The sequence below is a fragment of the Tenrec ecaudatus genome, chromosome 4 (assembly GCF_050624435.1).
Source record: "Tenrec ecaudatus isolate mTenEca1 chromosome 4, mTenEca1.hap1, whole genome shotgun sequence".
NCBI lineage: Eukaryota > Metazoa > Chordata > Mammalia > Afrosoricida > Tenrecidae > Tenrec > Tenrec ecaudatus.
The window spans coordinates 69,549,656-69,572,168 of NC_134533.1; the positions used below are offsets into that span (position 1 = coordinate 69,549,656).

At 45.5% G+C, this 22,513-nt stretch overlaps 1 protein-coding gene across 1 annotated transcript in view; it reads right to left on the reverse strand.

Moving 5' to 3' along the window:
* Positions 1 to 22,513, reverse strand: part of CLPB (ClpB family mitochondrial disaggregase) — a 158,296-nt gene that overhangs the window by 62,695 nt on the left and 73,088 nt on the right. The window contains exon 5 of the mRNA XM_075546224.1: positions 18,224 to 18,352. Coding sequence (XP_075402339.1) covers positions 18,224 to 18,352 — 129 coding nt within the window. The remainder of the gene's footprint in view (positions 1 to 18,223; positions 18,353 to 22,513) is intronic.

A 22,513-nucleotide genomic window follows, 5' to 3' on the forward strand; every position in this document is an offset into this window, starting at 1 on the left:
TCCATACTTCTTGGCACACGCCTGAAGGCAAGTTCAATGGGAAGAACACGGATTCACTCATTCATTCAGATCACCTACTTCATGCCAGCCCTTGTATAGGCTCTGGGGACCTCGGCTGGAATTCTGCCCACCGAGATCATAATTACAGACACACTGCAATGGCTCTGCCTCTTCCTAGTGGTGGACCTTGGGCAAGTTACTTAACAGCCTGATAACTTTACTTATGCATATGGGAAATGTAGGGACCAATAGGACCAATCCCTCAAGTGTTATTTAGTTTAAAAAAGGCTAAAAGTGTTGTTCCAGAACTTAGTAGATAGTTAAAAACTGAATAAATGATCTCACTCACTGCCATCAAGTCAACTCTGACTCGTAGCGACCCTATAGGACAGGCTAGAACTGATCCTGTGGGTTTCCAAGACAGTAACTCTTTATGAAAGCAGAAGTCTCATCTTTCTCCCAAAAAGCTTCTGGTAGTGTTAAACTGCTGACCTGTGGTTAGCAGCTCAATGCCTAAGCCACAAAGGCACCCTCAATAAATGATAGTTATTATTTTAACTACAATTACAAGTACAAAGTACTTCTTTCCACAATGGGTCTCAGCAACAGTATAAGTACAGCCCATTGCTCAGTAGACAGAGGGGAGTCTGAATGACCTTCTCAGGGTAGAGAGCAGCCCAGGGCTATCCACACTGGGAACAGAGGAGCAGAAGAGAGATTGTCTTGTGTGGAGTTACGTGTTAAAATTTTTTTAACGTTCCAATTGTAATTTAAAAATATCTATTTATGCAAATTAGGTCTCATTTGCTAATTTAACAAATTGGTGACATTAACTACATCTTTCACAATGTGTCAACATTCTCTTTGTGTTCTGATTGTTCTGTTGCTAGTACCCTAGATTTCCTCCCTTATCTTAGCCCGAGAATTATTGCTGATCTTTTTAATGGTTGACCATATTCAAGGGCAATATATTTATTTGGTGCATCAATCTGCTGTTTTTCTCAGGAGATCATTTCGATTCAAGGTTTAAAGAGTATCTTTCAGGGCTTGTAAATGGTGCACCGTACTCATGGACAACACAGGAGAGCTTCAAAAAATTCGTGGAAAAATGGAATAAAAAGATAATGTAATTTCCCCATGAACTTTCTGAAGCCCCTGTGTACCTTTTATTTTGTATGCCAACCTGTTATTTTGCCAGAAGGTAACCTTAGGGCATAATCTCATTTCAAAGTTTAAAGATTATTTCAGGGCAACAGTCTCAACGAGGCCTCCAGTCTCAAGTGATCCAGCGAATCTTGACTTTTTAAGAACCTGAGCTCTGTTCTCTGATTTTCTTCCATTCTAGGAGCGTCCATGTACTGTGCCCCGGATCAGAGGTTGGGAGTGACAGGTGGGCACCATTTAATTCTTCTGGTGTACGATGAACTGTAATTTTTAAGACAATAAAAACTGTCTACTAAAATTGCTGTGGGAGAAAAGAGTGAAGAGTAGGAAGCTGGGAACAATGCCCCAGAACAGACACATTTGAATTGGGTCTGAAAGCTATGAAGGAGTTTAACAGGTAGAGAGATGGAGAGGAGAGATATGGAGGCAGGAAGATCACTGTACTTGGGCAAGAGAGGTCAGTGGGCCTGTGGCCTATCACGGCATCCTGATGGTGAAGTGGGTTTCGCTTTGTGCCGCTACCCACAACGCTGGCGGTTCAAACTCACCAGCCCTTCTATGGCAGAAAGAGTGTCTGGCATGCCTAACTCACAGGTGCTGGGGGATTGCTGTAGGTTCTGAAGTGGTGACGTACAGGGTTCTGTGTGGTAAGAGGCTGGTTTGAAGGGGACACTGGAGGGAGGGAGACCGGTGAGGCGGTTACAGGAGTGTCCAGGTGAGCGATGACGAAGCCTGGATTAGGGTGGTAGGGACACAGAGGAAACAATGAACTTGCGAGAAAGCTCTAAGAAATGCAGGGTTTGGTGGAAGAGGGAGAAGCCATTGTCCTTATTTACAGCAGGCTGTTTTGCTTGGCCACTGACTGGGGAGATGATGCCATTCACTCAGTAGGGACTCCAGAAGAAAAGGAGGAATGTTCAGTGTGAAACATTTCTATCTGTGGAACATTACGCAGCAAGAGAACTATTGGGAACATGGTTTATTCTACGGAAAATAGGCCAGTTTGGTGAGAAAGGAGGGGGTACAAAAGGCATGGGAATGAATATTCAAACACACAGATTTAGGTGAATAAAGGGGCAAAAGCAAAAACTCCTGCAAGGATTCCTGCTCAGAAAGGTGTTTAGATGGGGCTATGCTCTGCACACATGACACAGGCACTGGGAGTGTGGGGACCTAGGTTCAGATTCTTTGGGGCAGGTTTTCTGGAAGCTGTGGGCTTTCAAGAGGCCAGATGCATTCCCTTGTCCCTGTAACCCAGTACAGACTGACCCCGACATGGCGGGAGGCTGTGTGGCTAGAAAGCAGCTGGGAGCAATTGTCAGCGGGGAAGGAAGGGCTCTGGGTACGGCGCAGTTCAAAGTGGACTATAATAAGAGCGTGGGTCCTGGGTTTCTGTAGCCCCCTCCCCCTCCCTGCAAATGACAGCTGAGACCAAGGCAGCCGAGCCCAGGGTCTGGGCTGAATTTAGCAGTCATAATTATACTGCTGACGTCTGGGGTAGAGTCACAGTCTCTGCAGAAGGCGGCAGCTTTTGTTCATGCACTGAAAACACACCATCTTCAAACATGCTAATCGCATGTCTGCTTCCATCTAACAACATTGGAGGGAGGCTGAGGAAAGGGCATACAATGCCTACACATCTGGCTAATTCAGTTAAGAGGCCAATCAATCTTGATGGGGTGTCTAGAAAACACCAACCACCCCAAAGGACTGAGCTGACCAGATGTTTAAGCTTCTGCTGACCAATCCCAGCCGCAGTCCGTGGTAGGGAAGAGGCGTTATGAAGGGATGGTTTATGTGCCCACTTGAATGTCTATTCTCAAAGCCAAGAAAAGCCTTCTGTGCTGATGGTATGTGTGCAGCAGCACATGAAAGTGGTGGCTGTGCCAGGCTCCCCAGAACTTCCTGAGTTTTGACATTTGAGTATATTCTCTCTCTCTCTCTCTCTCTCTCTCTCTCTCTCTCTCTCTCTCTCTCTCTCACACACACACACACACACACACACACACACACACACACACACACACACACACACACCTTGCCCTCTGCCCTTAAAGAAGGCAGGAGGCCTGTTAAAAAGCTGGCTTTGAAAGCACTTGAAGAAACAGGAGCCAATCCGATCCTTTTGCTAACTGCATGTCCCAGTAAGGAGAGCCTCAGGAGCATGGGGGATAGCTGGGAACTATGCTGTCAAGGGGCACAGGTTAAGTAAGGTCTTCAGATGTTCTGGGCAGAGGAGCTGCTCATCTGCTGATGCCTGCATTTCAACCTCCCATCAAGGCCAGAGGCTTTATTCATCTTCCTTATAAAACTGCTGCCTTTAAAAAAGCCAGGCACTGCTGCCAACAAGGACGCTTCCAGTTTTGGCTCCTTCCTTTATGCTCACAGAGTTGCCAGACAAGTTCCCCCAAATAAGAGGAAGGCCGGTGGGCAAATGTGAGGCACGGAGGATCAGGAACACTATGTGTGAGGCACATTTTAGGCCCAGGTCTGCTTGCTGTGGCCATTTTCCTCAAAGACTCGTTTCCCTAATTAATTCTAAAGAGCTAACGAAGTTTGTCCCAGAACTGAGGCTAAATGCCAAACCAGATGGGGTGGCTCTGATAAAGGAAACCTCCAACTTTTGAGAAAGTGAGGTGGGAGAGCACACGTCTCAAACGGGGCCGTGTTGCTGTAGCCTGTACCCAGGCAGGGTTGGATAGGAGTTCAGTAAGTAGCTGCTGGCTGAGAAATAAAGCCCTAGTAAAGAGACAGCTTGGCTTTGCCCCTATAGTCAACATGGCAGGAAAAAAAACCTCACTGCCTGGACACGGAGCAGGCCTGCATGAACTTAGTAGATAGTTGGAAATCAGGGGCAAGGACCATGTTACTACATCTAGCCACCTCTTCCTCATCCCCATGGCTGCAGTCATCAGTGCTGCTCACCAATCCTGCCTCCACTAGATTCTTTCCCAGCGCAACTTTCATGATAGATACACCATATCCAGGCTGTCTTATTTGCAGGCTCCTGTCCATCTGTCTGCCCCAAGTTATGAGGTCCCCCCAAGGCTGTCCTCAGTGCCTGTTCTTTCTCTCTGCATTCCTCTTTAAAGTCCAGGTCCAGCTGCATTGTTCAAACTACCATAGTGATTCTCAACCCTGGCTAGATATTCCCTGGCTAGATATTGGTAGAATTACAGAGCATGTTAAAACCATACCAATTTAAAATATGAGGCCATATAATATTTGCAATGCTTATCTCATAAAGGGCTAATCTTCTAAGCGCTTGCTTGCTCTCTCTCCTTAGAAATCAAGAGGAAAAATGAAGACCAAATTCTTAAAGAACAAACAACGGGCAAAACACATGAACAGACAAGTCACAAATAGATATAAAGTGGCCATTAAGCATTTGAAATGATGTTAAACTTTGTTCCTAAGAGAACCAGACTAAAACTTCACTGACATCTACGTTTTCACCAATCACCCATTGGTAAAAACCAAAATGTGAAGATAAACTGTTCGTGAAGCTGTGAGAAATAGGTTCTCTTACACATTGCTGGTGGGAAGGCAAACTGAAATTTTATGGAGAGGAAATTTACAATATCTAACCAAATTACACAGGAGCCCTAGTGGCAGTATTGTGCAAACACTGGACTGCTAACCATGAGATTGTCGGTTTAAATCCACCAGCCTCTCTGTGGGAGGAAGATGAGGCTGTCTGTTCTCATAGATCTACAGAATCTGGGACATTGTATATATAGGGATGTTATGAGCTGGAATTGATTCGATGGCAGTGAGTTTTTATTTTTTGGGTAACCAAATTATATATGCATATACACTTCCAACACTGCCAAAACATACAGGTAAGATGTTATTCATTTTAAATATGTTTAATGTATTATTTAGGAGGTTATTCACTGAAGCACTGTTTGTCATTAGAATAAATTGAAGACCTCAATGTCCAACCATAGGGCATGGCACCTCTGAAGGGAGTGCAAGATATGATGGCTAGTCCCAGTTCATACATACATGGCCTTATTCCAAACACAAAATGTTTAAAACACGTCTCGGCCATCAGTGGATGGCTGCAGACATGTTTGTTTGGGAATACATTTGTCTCCATCTTGTTAGAGTGTCTTAAAGAAAAGGCCCAGGCCAAACAGTGGCTTCTGAAGGGATCTGCGGGGCCAGTTAAATTCAAGGCAGAGGGGTCAGCTCAGAAGGTGATGGAAACAGTTTTTTAGGACCCCAAAGGGGTGATCTCAATAGAGTTTGTCAGAGGACCAGGGTAATCACGGGGACTTATCATAAAGAGGTTGAAAGGATTTTTCTCTCCCATCATAACCATCTATCTGCTCATCTGTGAGTTTGTCAGGGCTATGAGAATTTCATTGGAGACTTTCCCCATGCCACCCACTCTACAACCCTGGACTTGGCTCTTCTGATTGTTTTATTCCCCAAACTCAACGAACACAGAAGAGGTCTACAATTTGAATCCCTTGAATACTCTAACTGCTGTTGAGATGGGGTGTCAATAGAAGAGCATGGAAATCTTTGGGGGAAGGGTTACAGGCATGGAAACACACCTTCCAAAGATATAGAAACAGACCTTTCACAGGTGGAGATGTTAAGTGGCCATTAAACATATGAACCCATGTTCAACCTCATTAAAATAGCTTCACACTTTGCTATTTTTATTTAATAAAGCTTCCAGTGATTTTGTAGCAATACTTTTAAGACTTACCCTTGTACACACAATGACAGAGTTCTTACAACTGTTTTCATGACTGCCAGGAAATACTGTTAAGTACAGAGAGCAAACTGCAAGAGTATATATATTATGTTACCTTTTGTTTACCAAAAAAAGGGAAAAATACATATGAGGTTGCTTGGAAAATTTCCACTCTCATTTAATGCCATGTCCCCAAAGAACTGGAAGACCGGCATACAAATGGAGTGGGCAAGAAGTGTCTCTGCACATCCCCGGCTCGTCCTCGGAGGCAACCACGCGAACACTTCTTATGGAGCTTCCCTGTAGCTGCTGTAACAGATGATCACACACTCACTTCATGTGGCAAAACGCACATACCTACCAAAGCACATAGCGCAAGGTCTTCAAAAAGTTCGTGGAAAAGTCCCACTAACCTTTCAATTCCACTTTCCCATGAACTTTGTGAAGTCCCTTGGATGCATACATACATACATACACACATACACACATATACACATATGTCTTCTTTTACTACTTGAAAGTCTTGTGTGTTTTTTAAGGTTGAAACCTCACTATGGTCACTAAACAATTCCTTCACGAACTCTCTATAACTATAAACTGAAGTACAAATCTTCTGGTTCCGCCCCAAGTCTCTCTCTCTCATAGCCCAGGCAGGTGGCCAGTGTTCCCCAGGTTTCTGAGTATCAAACAAGGCTCCCTTCTGTTGTTGTCTATGCTGAAAAGCTGCCTTCTGCCTGTTTGAATGCTCCCGTTGGACCCAGTCCCACCCCGTGGCCCGAGCTGTCTACAGTGACGACACTGGTCTTTCCCGTCCTCGTGCCTCGCCACACGTGGTGCTCATGGTGGGCAGTCCGTCCAGCAGCACTCTCCGTGTGCTTTGTGTAGGGGCCTCAATACTGCACTCGCCCTTCAGATGTCCTATGGAGGAAGAGCCTGCATCTTTTTTCCTTTTCTATGCCTGCTGCTGTTAACGGCTGTCGAATGCTTCTGACTCATGGCAACCCCATCACATGTGCAGAACAGAACCCTCCACAGACTTCTCCAGGCAGTGGTCTTTCAGAAGCACATTGCTAGGCCTGCCTCCTGAGGTGCCAATGGGCTGAGTTTGAATTGGCTAGTAGTCAAGAGCTTGGCTGTTTGTGCCACCCAGGGACTCTGCCTACAATGCTTCGGATTCATTTATAAAGTAATTCAATCAACACATATTTACTGATCACCTAGCACAAACTAAAGGAAGGGGGTAGGTGCTGGGAATAAAAGCACTAAGAGAACCAGACCCCACCTTCAGGAAGCCCATTGTGAGGTGAGGGGTACTCATCCAGTAACTCTGCATGTACGTGCTGTGTGTGGTTAAGGGTAATACAGAAATTCTGTAGGATACTTTAAGAGCGCGTGCATTGGAGGAACCTCCAATAGGGATACGGCGATCACCTGCAGTAGACTGGCCAGTGAGATGAGTCAGAGAGAAATTATTGATTAGAATCATGAAACATGAAAACCGAAGGTAGCTATGAGATGAATGACTTCAATTTAGAGGTGGAGAAAACAAGGCCTGGTGTGGCGTAGGAGCCCACTCTGAGGCAGGGAGACACAGGTGCTTACAGCACACTCCGTGTGTGACAGGAACCTGGTGGGGCCTACACGCCTCCTTTCCCAAAGCTGCAGTGTTCCCCTTTCTCTCTGCGTTCAGCCCCGGAGCACGTACTGTTCGGGGCACAAGTGGGTGGACAAAGGGCCATTGGACCTGCCTGGGAAATCTGAGTCTCGCTCAGCTCTGTTTCCCGGCCTGGTGCAGGTGCAGGAGTACCAAACTCAGAACAGACGTGGTCCAGCCAATGCTGACCTCTTCCTCACCCAGGGGAGCCTTGGCCTCCAGCTGCCACTGCTGGCAGTGATGAGGTCATGCCGGATACCAGTCAGGCTAACTGGAGGGCTGCTTGGAGCCCATTAAAGCCTTGATGAAATGTGGGTGCCTGGATGCAGGTGGCTCTGGGGAGCACAGGCTCTGGTGACGAGGCTCTCACTCGTGGCTCAACCATGCAGTGTCTCTTTTATGTCCACAGAAGCTCCAACAGAGAAGTCCCTGGGGGTGGGCAAGGGCAGTTCTTCATTCTGCATGGAGTAAGGAGCTGACTAGGCGAAGGGCAAAGAAAAGACTCCAAGGTAACTCAGGACCCCTTTTAAAAAGCCCAGAACTCACAGTACCACATGGCCTGCAATTATAGTAGAGGACAGTCTCAGCAATATTGCAGGTTCAGTTCCACAAGACAGAAACAAGGTAAGATTGCCATTAGCGGACTCAAGTGAATGTTTTTGTTTCCCTGTGCATATGAAAGTCATGTCTACACTATACTAGTCTCTTTAGTGCGCACGCTACTATGATAAAGTTTTAAGTATTGTGAGAATGATTAACAATGTGACAAGGAGACACGGGGCACACACTTGCTGCTGGAGAAAACGACTTGCTCAGCAGAGTTGCCACAAACCTTCAATTTGTGAAAAAGGCAATGACTTACAAAGCACAATGAAATGAGAACTCTTTCATTTCCCAAAATGCCCCTAGCTGGACTGGTCGCCCCCTCCTGGATGACAAAGGACTCTGTCCCCTAGGTTTTTCTCAGGTGAAATGACAAGACTGACATCCTATTTCAGCTCTCCATGTACATGCCGGTTGCCCAGAGAAGACCTGCCTCACTCCTGTCAGATTGGATTTGGTCCCTGTTACATGATATCACAGTAGCCCCTCCTCCCTCTGCTCTTCCTTAATAATAAGCACCTAATGGCAATGAACCAATACTTGTATGGCTGACTCTGCTAGATGTTAAGCTTCATAAAGGTAGGCAGTGCACAATGGACCAATGGTTCTGGGGTGGCATGGGAGAGGAAACGGGGGTAGGACGGTGAGCAAATATGCTAGGGGCAGAGGAATATCAAGGGACCTAAAATCGATGGCGAGGAGGGTATAAGGGTCCCTGGTGATGTTTGATCAATTAAGATATACCCGAGAGGAATTACTGAGAGCCAAACAATGGATGAACATGATAGTGATACAGGAGGAAAGAAAAAAGAAAATAAGTAAAAATTATATATATAGGTATAAATATAGTTATTACAGATGTACATATAGATAGATCTATCTATCTATTTATCTATCTGTCTATAAATGCAATAAGGATATAGAAGGACTTTGGGCCTCTACTTAAATCCTACCTCAGTACAAGAATGGTTTGTTCTAACAATGTAGCAATGTATGATACTTTCCCGACAAGATAGCTGAAGATGAAATGGGAACATAAGCAAATGTGGCGAAGAAAGCTGGTGGTGCCCAGCTATTAAAAGACATAGCATCTGGGGTCTCTAAGGTTTGAAGTCAAACAAATGGCCTTCTAGCAGGGAAGCAATAAAGCCCATATGGAAGAGGCATGTCAACCTGTGTGATTATGAGGTGTTGACAGGAGGAGGTACTAAATCAACGTGATCATTTCTAGGACTGCTAGGTGCTATGAAGATGACAAAATAAGGTAATATAACAATGTGACAGCAACGCTCATCAACGAGGGTGGTCAAGGCAGCTTGCTTCTCTGAAGAGATAGCTGAGATCAGAATAAGGAGACGTGCAAAGGCCCTGAGATGGGAGTAAGCTCGGTGTGTCTGAGGAGCAATAGTTGGTCAAAGTTCCTAGAGTACTGTGAACAAGGGAAAGGGACAGAGATGAAGTTAAGGAGGTAAGCTATATAAGGCCTGGTAGACTCTGCTAGGGAGTTGAGATGTCATTGTGGTTTCAGTGGGAAGTTAAAGGAGGATTTTTAAGTAGGAAAACAACATGATTTGTTTCAAAAAGACCTATCTGGCTATACATTTTGGAGGATGAATTTAGGCGAAGAAGAGGAAACACTGTGAAATGTGTTAGGAAGCTGTGGTGACAATAAGAGAAAGATGATGGCGGTCGGAATCAAATTAGTTTCAGCAATGAAAACAGCAAAAAGGGGATGGATTCTAGATGCATGTAGCTCACTGAAACACTTGATATGGAGTATCTAGAGAAAACAAGAATCTAAGAATGAGTCCCGGATTTTTGGTCTGAAAAACTGGGTACATGGCGGTATCTCCAATGGGGGATGTCAATTTTTGGGAAAACACAAAAGTATACTTTGGCCATTGAGACCGAGGAAAAGACAGGAAAGTAAAGTAATAGGAAGTGACAATTCTTTTGAAGGATTTTTGCCATGAAGGAATGAAGAGAAATGAGGTTAGATATGGAGTCCTGGAATGCTTTTTATTTTCTTTTTTCTGATGGGAATGAGCCAGTAGAGAAAAACAAACAAACAAACAAACAAACAAACAAACAAACAAACATAATGCGGGTGGAATGGGGAACAACCGGAGGTACAAAATTCTGAGACAGTGCGAGAAAATAGCAGTAAGGGCCTGACTGCAGGATCGGTCTTCCTCCAGTGCAGAGGAAGCCAGGAAGTGTGCAGATGCAGAAGCAGGAAGACTGGTGGACATGATGGTGTGAAGGTAAGGAAGCTCTTCTGACTACCGTCCTTTTTATGAGTGTGAAGGGTGACTCTCAGCCTGGGAGTCGGAAGCGAGGGTGCAGAAACTTGAGGGGAGAGGAGAAGGTATAAAAATGCTGCCTCTGTGCAGAAGGAGAGGGTGATTATGGCATACTTATGAAGGGTAGTGGGGTAACTGGCAGGGGTGAATGTATGAAATTTATGCTCACAAATGTGAAGTGAGACTAATTAGCATGACTGTATAATTTTTCTCAAGCAACTTCAGTTCTTCAGATACAAACATGAAGTATTTCCTGGTGGAGGGGAAGGAGATAGTAACAGATGAATGGTTCTGAAGTTAATGTGTATAATTAGGTATGTAGGCTTACTGTTTTGTTAGGTGACAAAGAAGGGAGCAAGAAGCAAGAGAGAAGTTACAATGCTGCACAAGGGGGAGGAAGGAAGAGAAGAGGAGAGGGAAAAAGACAGGGAGGGAGGATGTATTTAAAATAGAACCAGTCTTTCCTCTGCTGCCCCACGCCACCTTCCGATATTCTTTATCGCTATGCTGGGTACCAACATCCACTCAGCCAGAGCTTGGACCTCAGTGCAATTCTTCCTTTTCTCACATCATCAGACTCTATTTCTAAAATGTTTCTGGATTTGCTCCTTTCCCACTGTAACTGCCTTACTTTAGTAATGGTCACCTATACAGTTACAATCATTTTCAAATGAAATATTTTCCCATTCTCTAATTATACCCCTTCCGATATTTTCCCAGTTTGCCTCCCCTTTCATGTATAACCTATATACAGACACATTGAAAAAGTACATGACGTACATAAACACACATATACAAAAAGAACATAAGTCCAAGAAATTTTTATTAGGTGGACATACCTGCATAATAGACACTTAAAACCCCAGAGCTTTCTCATGACCCCTCCATCACTACTCACTCTTTCTTTCTTCTTCTTTCAATTAAACAATTTTATTGGGGGCTCTCATATCTCTTATCACAATACTCACTCTTTCAAGGGTTAACCACTCCCCTCACTTCTACACTTGATCTTAGCCAAAAGGCCGAGAAGCGATGTCCCTCACTTCTTACAGCACTGATTAGCTTAGTCTTGTTGATGCTTTCATAAATGTGGGCATACAATAAGTATTGCTCTGTGCTTGGTTTGAGAGCAGACATGACGTGTGTGAGATCCAGCGATACTGCTGTAGAGAGCAACAGTTCATTCATTCCTATTTCTGGATGAGAGTTCCATTATGGAAACAGTACACAATTTATCTAGTCAACTACTGATAAATGTTTTGGCCACTTCTAATGCACTGTTTCTATTAAACACAGGTCCGACCTCCTAAATTTCAAAAGTTCCCACGACAGGGCGGAATCCAGCTTCCTTAGCACAGCTATGGTAACAGACCCTCGTTATCTTTGCCTTCTGACCTGAGAAATGCAGCCCTCTCAGTGACCTGCACTGTGCTGACGAAAGTATGCTGCTTCAGGCCCTGTGCCTTTGGCCATGCTGTTCCCACCGTCTTGCTCCCTCATCTACCTGGTAAACTTGTACTCATCCTTCAAGACTCAGTGCAAACACGCCCTCTTCCATCATGCTTTCCCCGCCTCCCCCAGAGGTTTCAAAGGTCTTTTCACTGTCATCGCACAGCACCCTCTATGCGTCTCCATTAACTCACCGGTAGTGATTCTTTGTTAAAATGTCTGATTTCCTGACTGAACTATGAGTTCCTTAAGGGCAAAGTCCAGGTCTGGATCATGTTTATTTCCCTGGTGCCTAGGGTGGGGCTGTGCCAGGAGACGCTTTCAATAAGTGATTGATGAATGAAGGTTTGCCTAGGGGTTACAGAGGATGCTGGGCTAGATGGGGCCTCCGGACCAGCTCTCCTAGTTTCTTTATTTTATTGAGGAGAAAGGACTTGCCTAAGGTCATATTGTTTGCTGGTGGCAGAACCCTAACTTTTGACCCTGGGACCCATTCCCTTCTTTGCTTTGCCGGCTAGAATCAGAGTGTGAAGTTTCATGGAGGGCAGCCTGAGGCAAGCCGGTTTCCTCAACATCTGGCAGTGTAGCCAGATGGACAGACAGTGAAGTGGAACAAGAAAGGGAACAGGGAGTTTGAGGTCCAGACAATACATTAACAGGAGGTTAAAGGCGGGCTTTTTGCCTCAGGCGAGGATGGGGTGAATGTAGGATTCATGTGACAACTGGCTGGTTAACACTCACAAATGAGCCGCCTCCTTACAGAGAGGGGCGAGCAAGTCGGTGGGAGAGAGGCTAAGGTAGGCTCTGGGGAAAGTGCTTGTCCCGTGAGGAGCAGGGCTGCCTGAAAAGGAAGTGGCCCTGAGACTGTTGGGCGGAGAGAAGAGAGCTACAGAGGCAGCTCACACTGCACACCTGGGGGAAGTCAGATACATGCTGACAGTAAGAGCAGGTGGGATATGGGTGGACTCAGAGGAGGTCCTGCTGAGTGAAGTTAGTGAAAAAAACAAACAAAAACAAAGGACAAACTGTATGCGATGGTAGTGTAAAATAAAAAATCAATAAGCCCCAGAAACAGAGTGATGGTTGGGGGGGGGGGCAGGAGCGGGAGGCTAGAGGGGTGTTGACTTTGGTGAAGGAAATGCTAATGCACTTCAGGAGGTAGAAGGGGAAAGAGGAAGGAACCCGTGGAAGTCACTGGCAGGTCTGATACAAATGGTGACTGCAAAAAACAACTCGATAAGTAACCCCCACCTAATTCACAATAAAACAGAAATGAACAAACAAAATGCTGGCGAAAGCTTTTGAAATACATTGAGGGAGGGGGAGAGATAGGAAGCAAAGATACCACAACTCCCACAAGAAAATCTACAGTGGTTATGGAGACATCAATGCAACCAGAACATGCTGAGCTACGGTGGTGCAGGGCAAAGGAGACGGAAACAGCCGTCAGACACAGTCCTGCAACTACTGTAACTGCTGCTGTCTAGTAGGCTGCATTGGATCCAACTCCCAGAGAACAAGGAAGGTTGCAGAAGGGAGGCAGCAATAGCACTGGAACCTACAGGTAGAAAGAGATGAAATCTTAAAAGGAGATGAGCCGCAGAAAAGCGCAAGCGGCTGGGACACTGAGCTGGCAATTCAGGGCACTGCAGGATTTGGGCAGCAGTGGGAAAAAGGCAGGCGAGGATCAAACTGAGGTGTGTGTACTAAAAACGCCGGACAGGGCAAGATATGACAACATAATAATCTATAAATCATCAAGGGCTCATGAGGGAGGGGGAAAAAAAGAGGACCCGATACAAAGGGCTTAAGTGGAGAGCAAATGCTTCGAAAATGATTAGGGCAAAGAATGTACAGATGTGCTTTATACAATTGATGTATGTATATGTATGGATTGTGATAAGAGTTGTATGAGCCCCTAATTAAAAAAAAGAAAACAACAACAACAAAAAAACAAACAAGTGCACACTGAGTGTTTCTAAGGTTAATAGTAACAGACAGGGCAGGGGCTTCTCTGTAGAAGGCACTATCTTATCACAGGTCCACTAGCTAATTCTTCCCACACGTTAGAATATGGGTTCTCAATCTGTGGGTTGAATGACCCTTTCACAGAGGTCACCCAATGCATAATAGTAGTAAAATTAGTTATAAAGTAGCAACAAAAATAATCTTCTGGTTGGGGGGTCACCACAACATGAGGAACTGTATTAAAGGGTCGTAGCATTAGGAAGGTTGAGAACCTCTATCTTAGAAGATGAGGGACTAAATTTCACAGTAGTGCTTACACAGGACCATACAGCTACTCAGTGGGCAAGGACGGTATTCAGAGGCTGACGCTGAAGTTCATACTTTTGCCTTGTAGCCATTTTGTTGTTGTTGTTGTTTTTTTGGGTTTTTTTGGCTTGTAGCCTTTTTTGAACGGGGGTTTTCCCTTTGAACCACATATAGAAAATTATTTGAAATATAGTCAAATAATATGTCCTTAATAGCCAGAAGCAGCATCTTCAAAGATTAAAAACACACCGGTGTATCTACTTTTCTGTGAAGGTTGGAAGTATCACTACCCTTCCTGACCTGTCTTAAGAACCCACTCCTCTGGGAAGCTTTCTGTAACACATTCCAACTCTCTGCTCAGATAGCAGAATCAGCTGTCTCCTCCTGCGTCCCAAGAGCCCCTTACCAGCCCCCTTCCAGAGCATCTCCCCAGCTGTAATTGCCTGTTTCCATATCTGTCTCCTCCACCAGTCTGAAAGTCCCTCAGGGACAGGGAGAGCTTGATGAATCCATCTTTGGAGCCCCAGAAGTCCATGGTCTCAGAGATGGCAAGCGGCAGTGCAGTAGATGCTGATTATACACAGATCAGAAAACCAAGGCTTTACGAAGTGGCGTAACATCACCTCGGCCAAAGTTATCAGACTGGTCTTTTGATTCCATTTCTCCACGACATGTTAAAAACCTCCTACCATTCAAAATCCCTCTCACACAGCTAACAGGAGAGGGAGAGAGAAGTAAGTCAGTTGATGGTTAGGCCCTTGAAACAGGGAGGCTAGAGCAGGGGGCATGAATGAACACTGGGTAACAGAGGCAGGTGAGAGTCACTATGCGAGGGGCCTCCTGAAGCCCAGAGAAGTGATCTTAACAGCCTAACACTGTAGGTGTTTCGAGGAGGACGTATCGGAGGGTCAGCCAATCAGGAAAGGCTTCCTGAGACAAAGTGGTCTCGAAGGTTCTGATGATTCAGATGGCGAGAGAGGTGGTCACACAGTGGCATTCTAGGCAGGGAGAAATGTGGGCAGAGACAGCATTAAGTGGGAGTACAGGTTCCATTTTGGGAGGAATGGGATTATAGCAAAATATGGTGAATCCGTGGAGGAGATGGAATAAGCCTTGATTGATCTGACTGGAGCTTGTGGTGTCCTTTCTATTACTGCCTCCTACCGGCCCAGCGAGTGCGAGTCCGTCAGCACCTCTGCCGGCTCTCTAATGGGGGCTGCTGGTCAAAGGGCAAGAAGAGCTTCCGATAGGCAACTCTCACTCAAACTCTCTAAGCCGTTGTGGACGAAGCGAGTTTAATGTAAACAATTCTGCATAGACCTCATTAGCATACCCTGCCCCTTGCCTAGGCCGGCCTGGGCCCTCACAAACAGCCTCCCTCTAAGCTGCTGCAGCAATGTCGGTGCCAAGGACAACCTAGGAAGGCTGATGGTTAGTTAGGAAGGAAGTCACTCCTGTCTTCCCCGAGCTCCTTAGACAAGGTCAGCTAAGGTCAGAAGACTGAGGAAATGTTCCCGCAAAGGCTCTGAGGACAAGGGAGGCAAGATGCAGGCTCTCGGTTGGCTGCTCTCACACACAGGCAGACCAAGCGAGGTCAAGGGGGGGCGGGAGGTCAGAAGCTGACAGCCCCGCATGGCCTGAGTGACGGCCACTTGGTCAGGTCGGGGAGGGTGAAGTCAGTGGGTTAATGGTTTTGGCCCTTGAGGCTGGGACACTCCGGCAGGGGGTGTAAATGGATGCTGGGTAGAAAGGCAGGTGGGAGACATGTAAAGGTTGGGGCTAAGGGCAACTGTTCCACGCCACCAGGCAGGAACCATGTCCCTCAAAGAGCTGGCCGAGGCTGGGGGAGGAGGGGGAGGGGTTTCATGAAAGGCCATAGCCTCTTATTTCAAAAGTGTTCGATCTGGAAGGCTGGGGAGAGGGGCTCCTTTTAAAGTGAATTCTCTTATGTTTGGGGGCTGGGGGAGGGAGTAATGTAAACTTCTGGACAATGGGGATATTGATTAAGGCATGGCAGCAAGAGGCCCTATGGTAAATGTGCCATTTCTTAGCCACAAATGTCTTGCTAGAAAGTTTTCCAAAAGGCCAAGTAAGAAGCCTGCTTGGAGACATTTTCTTTGTGTGTGTGTGTGTGGGGGGGGGGCATTTTCTAAGTTTTAGTCTTTTGGTGCCCAAAGTGAGCTCTTACACCGAATGCTTGTGTTAGCTATCCCAGGCCTGTCACCATGTCCATAAGTAGTTATGCCCTTCATTGCATGGGTACCTCAGACCAAGGCATTCTGCCCGCTCCTGCCTTGTAGGACAGGGGCATAGATCAGACCTGGGTTTTAAGCCAATGTGGCTGAGGATGAATGCAGGTGACAGGATTGGGGCTTACTGGGAAGCCCTTTAGCCCAATCATGTCATGAGGACCAGAAGGAGGTTTGAGGGTGTTGGGTCTGGAGAGGTCTGGGACTGAAAGAGCTTTATTTGAATGCCTTTTGAAAGAGAAGTTGGGCTACACATGATGTTTGGCATAAATTGCAAGGAAGAAGATCTTTTAAACCAGTCAAAATTGAACTAAAAGGGACTAGCCCACCTTTGTCTTTGGACAAATCTATGAAAATCACACATACAACCAGTTGTTTCTGTTGGGACAGGGGTAGGCACTCAAAGGATCTCTGAGGATCACTTCAGCTCTCAAGCTGTCTGTGGGATCTAGCCCCAAAGAGCATTCCTGGGCTCCCGAGAAGTGGGCACACCACAGGAGCCTGGCGAGATGCGCCCTTCCCTGTTCTCCAGAGAGCTGATGGTGGGAAGGAGAGGAGCGGGGAAAGTGACCGTGCGGGAAGTACTCCGCATGGTGGCAAGCCGCTCTTCTCTAGACCTACAGGATCAGCCCGGCCTCAACCTGTGAAGGCACCAGAACGTCAAATGGGTTACGTCATGGCTAATGCCATGAAATCAGAATGGACTTTAATCTCTAAGATGTAGGCATATTGCAATAATAACTGGAATGGACAACATTACAGTTGAAGTCCTGTAATGGAAGACTCCAAAGAGGAACTGTGAGCCCTGAAGTGGGAGGCTGGATTATTGCCAGGACTGAAGGGAATGACACATATTCAAAGTTGCTCAGCTGGCTGTCATTTTGGAGTGAGGTACAACGGTTCCCACGGTGTTGGTCAAGAGATCTGGTTGCTATGCAGCACGCACACTGTCCTTGCTTCCTGGGAGGGAGGCTGCCTGTCTAGCAAGGCACTGATTTCCTCTTACTGTGCTGGGACACTCACATTTTACAAACACAGATCCATCCAGTTGCACTTTGTCAGGCTTGGAGAAACTGGGACAAAGCATTTCTGGGTTCTGGAAGGCACATACTATCCCTCCAATGACAACCGATGCTCTCCAAAGAGAGGTGATTACAAGACTGAAGAAAACGTTCTAAAACGGATTTTGTGGTGACGGTTGTACAACCCTTCTTGATATAAAGAACTACTGAGAATTGTATGATATATGAGTTATATGCCAATAAAACTGTTCGGAGAAAAATTTAAAAGTTGAAAGGAAAAAAAAAGATTATTCAGTCAATCAATTAATCAACAAGTATCTTTGGAGATGTGTTAAGAACTCTGCTGGTGCTGGGGACATGGAGTGAAGTAAGCCAGCCATGGCTCTGCTCTTCAGGGAGCTCAGAGTCAAGTCAGTGAGCAGGCTACTGGACAAACAGGAACAAGTTCAAGTGGTGAACAGTGCCAGACAGAGAAGAACGGATGCGTGACTGTGAGCAATGGGAAGGATCTAACTGACACTGGGCTGGGTGTGGGGGTCACAGAGATCTGGGCTGGTGGAGTGACCTGGAGGGTCTTGCTACTGTCCCACTAGTCCTGCTCTGGAGGTCACAGAAGAGGGGAGACTGTTGGTGGGGGGCAACAAAAGAAAACTTTTTGAACGTGTGCAGACAAATAGGATGGTGTCATACACAAATGTCATGTGTATCCAGCTCTGGGACTGTCACGGGGTTCTGCACAGGTGTGGCATTTCCAGGCTGCCAAGCCTTCTCTTCCCTTGCCACCCCCGCCTCACCTCCATCCAGCAGCTCCTTGACGGTGCGGTAGTCATCGGCAAGGACGGCGTAGTGCAGAGCTGTGCAACCCTTGAAACTGGCGCGATTGTTCAGCCGGTTGTTGAAGTCGTCCTCTCTGGTGACGAGGACTGGGGGGGGGGGGGGCAGTGACATAAACATAACATTAGTAACAGAGGTCACAAGTAGACAATCTTCCCTTGTTTCGTCTGGCACTTTAATCTACTCACTCACTCATCTGCCCACTTACCAAAATATCCAATGGCACCTACTGTGTGCCTGGTCATTTGTGGGGGGCATCAGAGGCAACACACACAGAGGCTCAACAAATATTTACTGACATTCATTAAGAACTAGGATTTGTCCTGGGAACATAAAAATGAATCAGAGATCATCTCTGATCTAATCCGATGAAAGATGCAGATAATAAACAAACAGATGTGTATTTCTTGAGATAAATGTTATATTCGAGGTATAGCAGGATGATATAGGAAGCCAGAGTGGGTTTATCTCAGCTTGGGCATGAACAGAAGATCCCAGAAGGTGAGATTCTTGAAGGGTGGAGGACTTATCCAGGTAAAGAGAGACAAGTGTAGTAGGGGAGATAGTAGGGGAGGGATAGGACCGAAGCCAGAGACTATTCTTAGCAAAAGACAAACACATCTCTCTCAGCTTCCAAGATGTTTACAATCCACTAAATATTTTAAGGTTCATTTTAAGATTATAAGCATAAGTCATTTTAAACAATTATGGAAAAGTATAATAAAAATATCAATAATCTCAGCAATTTAAGAAATAACACATATATAGTAGTATATATACTATACACCTTAGAATTTAGTAAGTGTTTAATTTTGTAATCTGCTTTCTCATCCTTAAGCAAAAAAATACACTGTGGCCGGGGAGAGTGGCAGGTCTGCCGAAATCACATGGGAGCAAACTAACAGGGAGGGAGGGAGAGAGAGAGAGAAAGAACTTCATACTGGCCCACCAAGCCTCGAGGAATCCCAAAATTAGACTTCAGAGTCGGTGGGTAGGGCATCACACTTCACCAGATTCCATTGGAAAACATTCAGAAGGGTCAGCAGACAGACCGGGGACTATTTATAGGCTTTTTCTTTTCCTCATGTCTGTCCATATAAGATAGGCAGGATAACCAATCCCGAGGAGAAAACAACTGGGCCGATGGGTCCAGGGGGACATGGGAGAGGATGAGGTGGGAGAAAGGGAGGGTGGAAGCTGACAAACCCAGAGATAAGGGAACAACAAGAGATCTAAAATTGATGGCGAGGAGGGCGTAGAATGCCTGGTGGGGTTTGATCAAGTGCAATGTAGCCAAGAGAAAGTACTGACAGTCGAATGAAGGTCGAACGTGACAGTGGGTCAGGAAGAAAGTAAAAAGAAATAGAGGTAAAAAAAGAAAAGGAAAAAAAAAAGAAAATTATTAGGGCAAAGAATGTACAGATATGCTTTATACAATTGATGTATGTATATGTATGGATTGTGATAAGAGTTGTATGAGTCCCTAACAAAACGTTTTTTTAAAAAAAGAGAAAGAAATAGAGGAAAGAACTAGGGGGCAAAAGACATCTAGGGAGGTATAAATATAGGTATGTACATTTGCAAATATATTCATATATAACGATAGGGATGTGGGTTTATGCACATATATTTAAATGTTAAGTATTAAAGTAGCAGATGGGCATTGGGTCAAGTAATCCCTCAGTACAAGAATACTTTGTTCTAAAACCTGACACTGTGAAGCTCACCTTCCTGACAGGATCGCTGAAGACAAAATGGGTGCATAAGCAAATGTGGTGAAGATGGCTGATGGTGCCCAGCTATTAAAAGACAGCATCTGGGGTCTTAAAGTTAAACAAGTGGCCATCTAGCAGGGAAGCAACAAAGCCCAGATGGAAGAAGCACACCAGCCTGTGTGATCACGAGGGGTCTGGCGGGATCAGGTATCAGAAGACCCAAACCAAATATATCGATGAAAATTATGGGGTTCAGAGTGGAGACCCAAAGCCCATCAGTAGACAATTGGACATCCGCTCACAGAAGGGTCACAAGGAAGGATGAGTCAGCCAGGGTACAACATAGTACCGAGGGAACATATAACATTTCTCTAGTTCTTTAATGCTTCCCCTACCCTACCCCCACTATCATGACCCCAATCCTACCTTACAAATCCAGGTAGACCGGAGCATGTACACTGGTACAGATAAGAGCTCTGGACATGGAATCCAGGACAGATAAACTTTGCAGGAACAGTAATAGGAGTAGCGATACCATGAGGGTAGAGGGAAGGTGGGGGGGAAAGGGGGAGATACAGGGAACCTACTACAATGACTGATGTATAACATCCCCACCCTAGGATTTAGCAACAGAAACACGGGAGAAGGGAGACAGCAGACGATGTAAAATATGAAAATAATAATTTATAATTTATTAGGGGTCGATGAGGGAGGAAGGGTAGAGGAGGGAGGGAAAAAAGAAGAACTGATACCAAGGGCTCAAGCAGAAAGAAAATGTTTTTAAATTGATGGTGGTAAAATTATGTACAAATGTGTTTGATACAATGGATGTATGGATTGCTATAAGAACTGTACGAGCCCCAATAAAATGATTTATTAATAATAAATAAAATACATTGTTTTTTTTTAAGTAAGAACAGGTATTTTGTGTGGGCAAAGGACCCCAACCCCCCAAGTTTATTCTCACATGAATATTCCTGATACTATCTCTGTTTGATTTTTTTTTAAAGGCCCTTTGGGTTGAGGGTCTCTTTCCACTCAGGATAGTCTCGACTTATGTCTGTTGTCCTAGAGAAAGAACCCCAACTTAGATGAAAAAATTGGAAGGGCGTCTTATATTGGGGGTCCTCCCTGGGGAAATGAGGCCTCACAGAGCAATATTCTGTAGAGGTGATGCAAATTCTTTCTGTGTCATGATGTAACTTCTTATCTGGCCACAAGTACCGTATATGATCGAGTATATAAGGTATGTTTCTTCTGAGGACATGAGTGGAGAGCCTCTCCTGCTCCTGCCAGACTGGGCTTGTTGTGGGTAGATGCTGTGTCTTGCCCACAGGTACCCCTCCCCTCTTCTCCCCTATCCTGGGGCTCCTCTACCTCCTACTCGACAAAGAAGTGTATTCAACCAAGAGCTGACCTTGCCTAGGTTCTCAAAAGCACTAGTCACTGGGAAGGGAGTCTGTGTGTTTTCTCCTCCTGCCAAAGGAAAGTTTTAAAAGTCAGAATACTATCATACCGTCTCCTTCTCCCTCATACTAATAGGTTTCTTTTACTGATCACCTATTCTGTGCCTGGCATAACTTCATACAATCAATCTTATTCAATTCACCTGATGGTATTGTTTCATTTTATAGATTAAGAAATGGAAACACCAAGGTCATGTAGCTAATTAGTGGTTGATTGAAGATTAGAATGCTGGTCTAATCTGTTTGAGTCCTAGCATCCCCCACCCCAATCATATCATACTGTCCCCTCATTCTGCAAATGAGAGGATCTGAGCCCAGTGCACCAGATATTCTGATGCCAGCCTTGCATCTTCTCCCCAGTTCTTTGCCTGTTCAGATGACGTTGCAAGTACAGAGTCTATAGAACTTGCTCTAGCAGAGAAGAGCTTGCACTTTATAGCTAGTACCCAATACACTAATCTGGGTGGAAGCATTTCTATGTTTGGCAAAAGTGAGTTTGGTGAAGTAGGGAGCCAGAGAGCAGAAGACTCTTGAACCAGAGTCAGGGGTCCAGCAGTTCTTCCCCAGGCAGATGGACCACTCGCACCCCAGGTATTACCTGACTTTTCCTGGAGCAGTGAGGACAGACAGTAAGAGGGCCTCTGAGCAGATAACATAAAAGTTTTATGTGCAAATGGTGTCAACATTTTCCCCATAAGGGGGCCCCTTAGGACCTAACTCAGAGATTACTAACTCTTAGTCACAGTCTCATCAAATCATGCTAGGTGATCTTGTTTTCAGCCCACTGAAGACTGGATGGGAGTGAGAACACACTGAAGAAGGCTTTAGAACCAAGCAAATTAATTCCTGCTGAGTGCTGGCTGGGCAGGGAGGGGCTGAGCAGCCCAATGAAAAGCTGAAGCAGGAATTCATGGGTACAGCTCCTCAGGAGCCCCTCAGGGCACCACTGAATTGACGCATAGGATACAATGAAGAACCTGAGCAAAGTGATATTTGGCCCTAGAAAGCAGGAAGGATGTAATTCGTTTCACAAAGCAAACACATCATTCATTCAACAAACAACATTTAA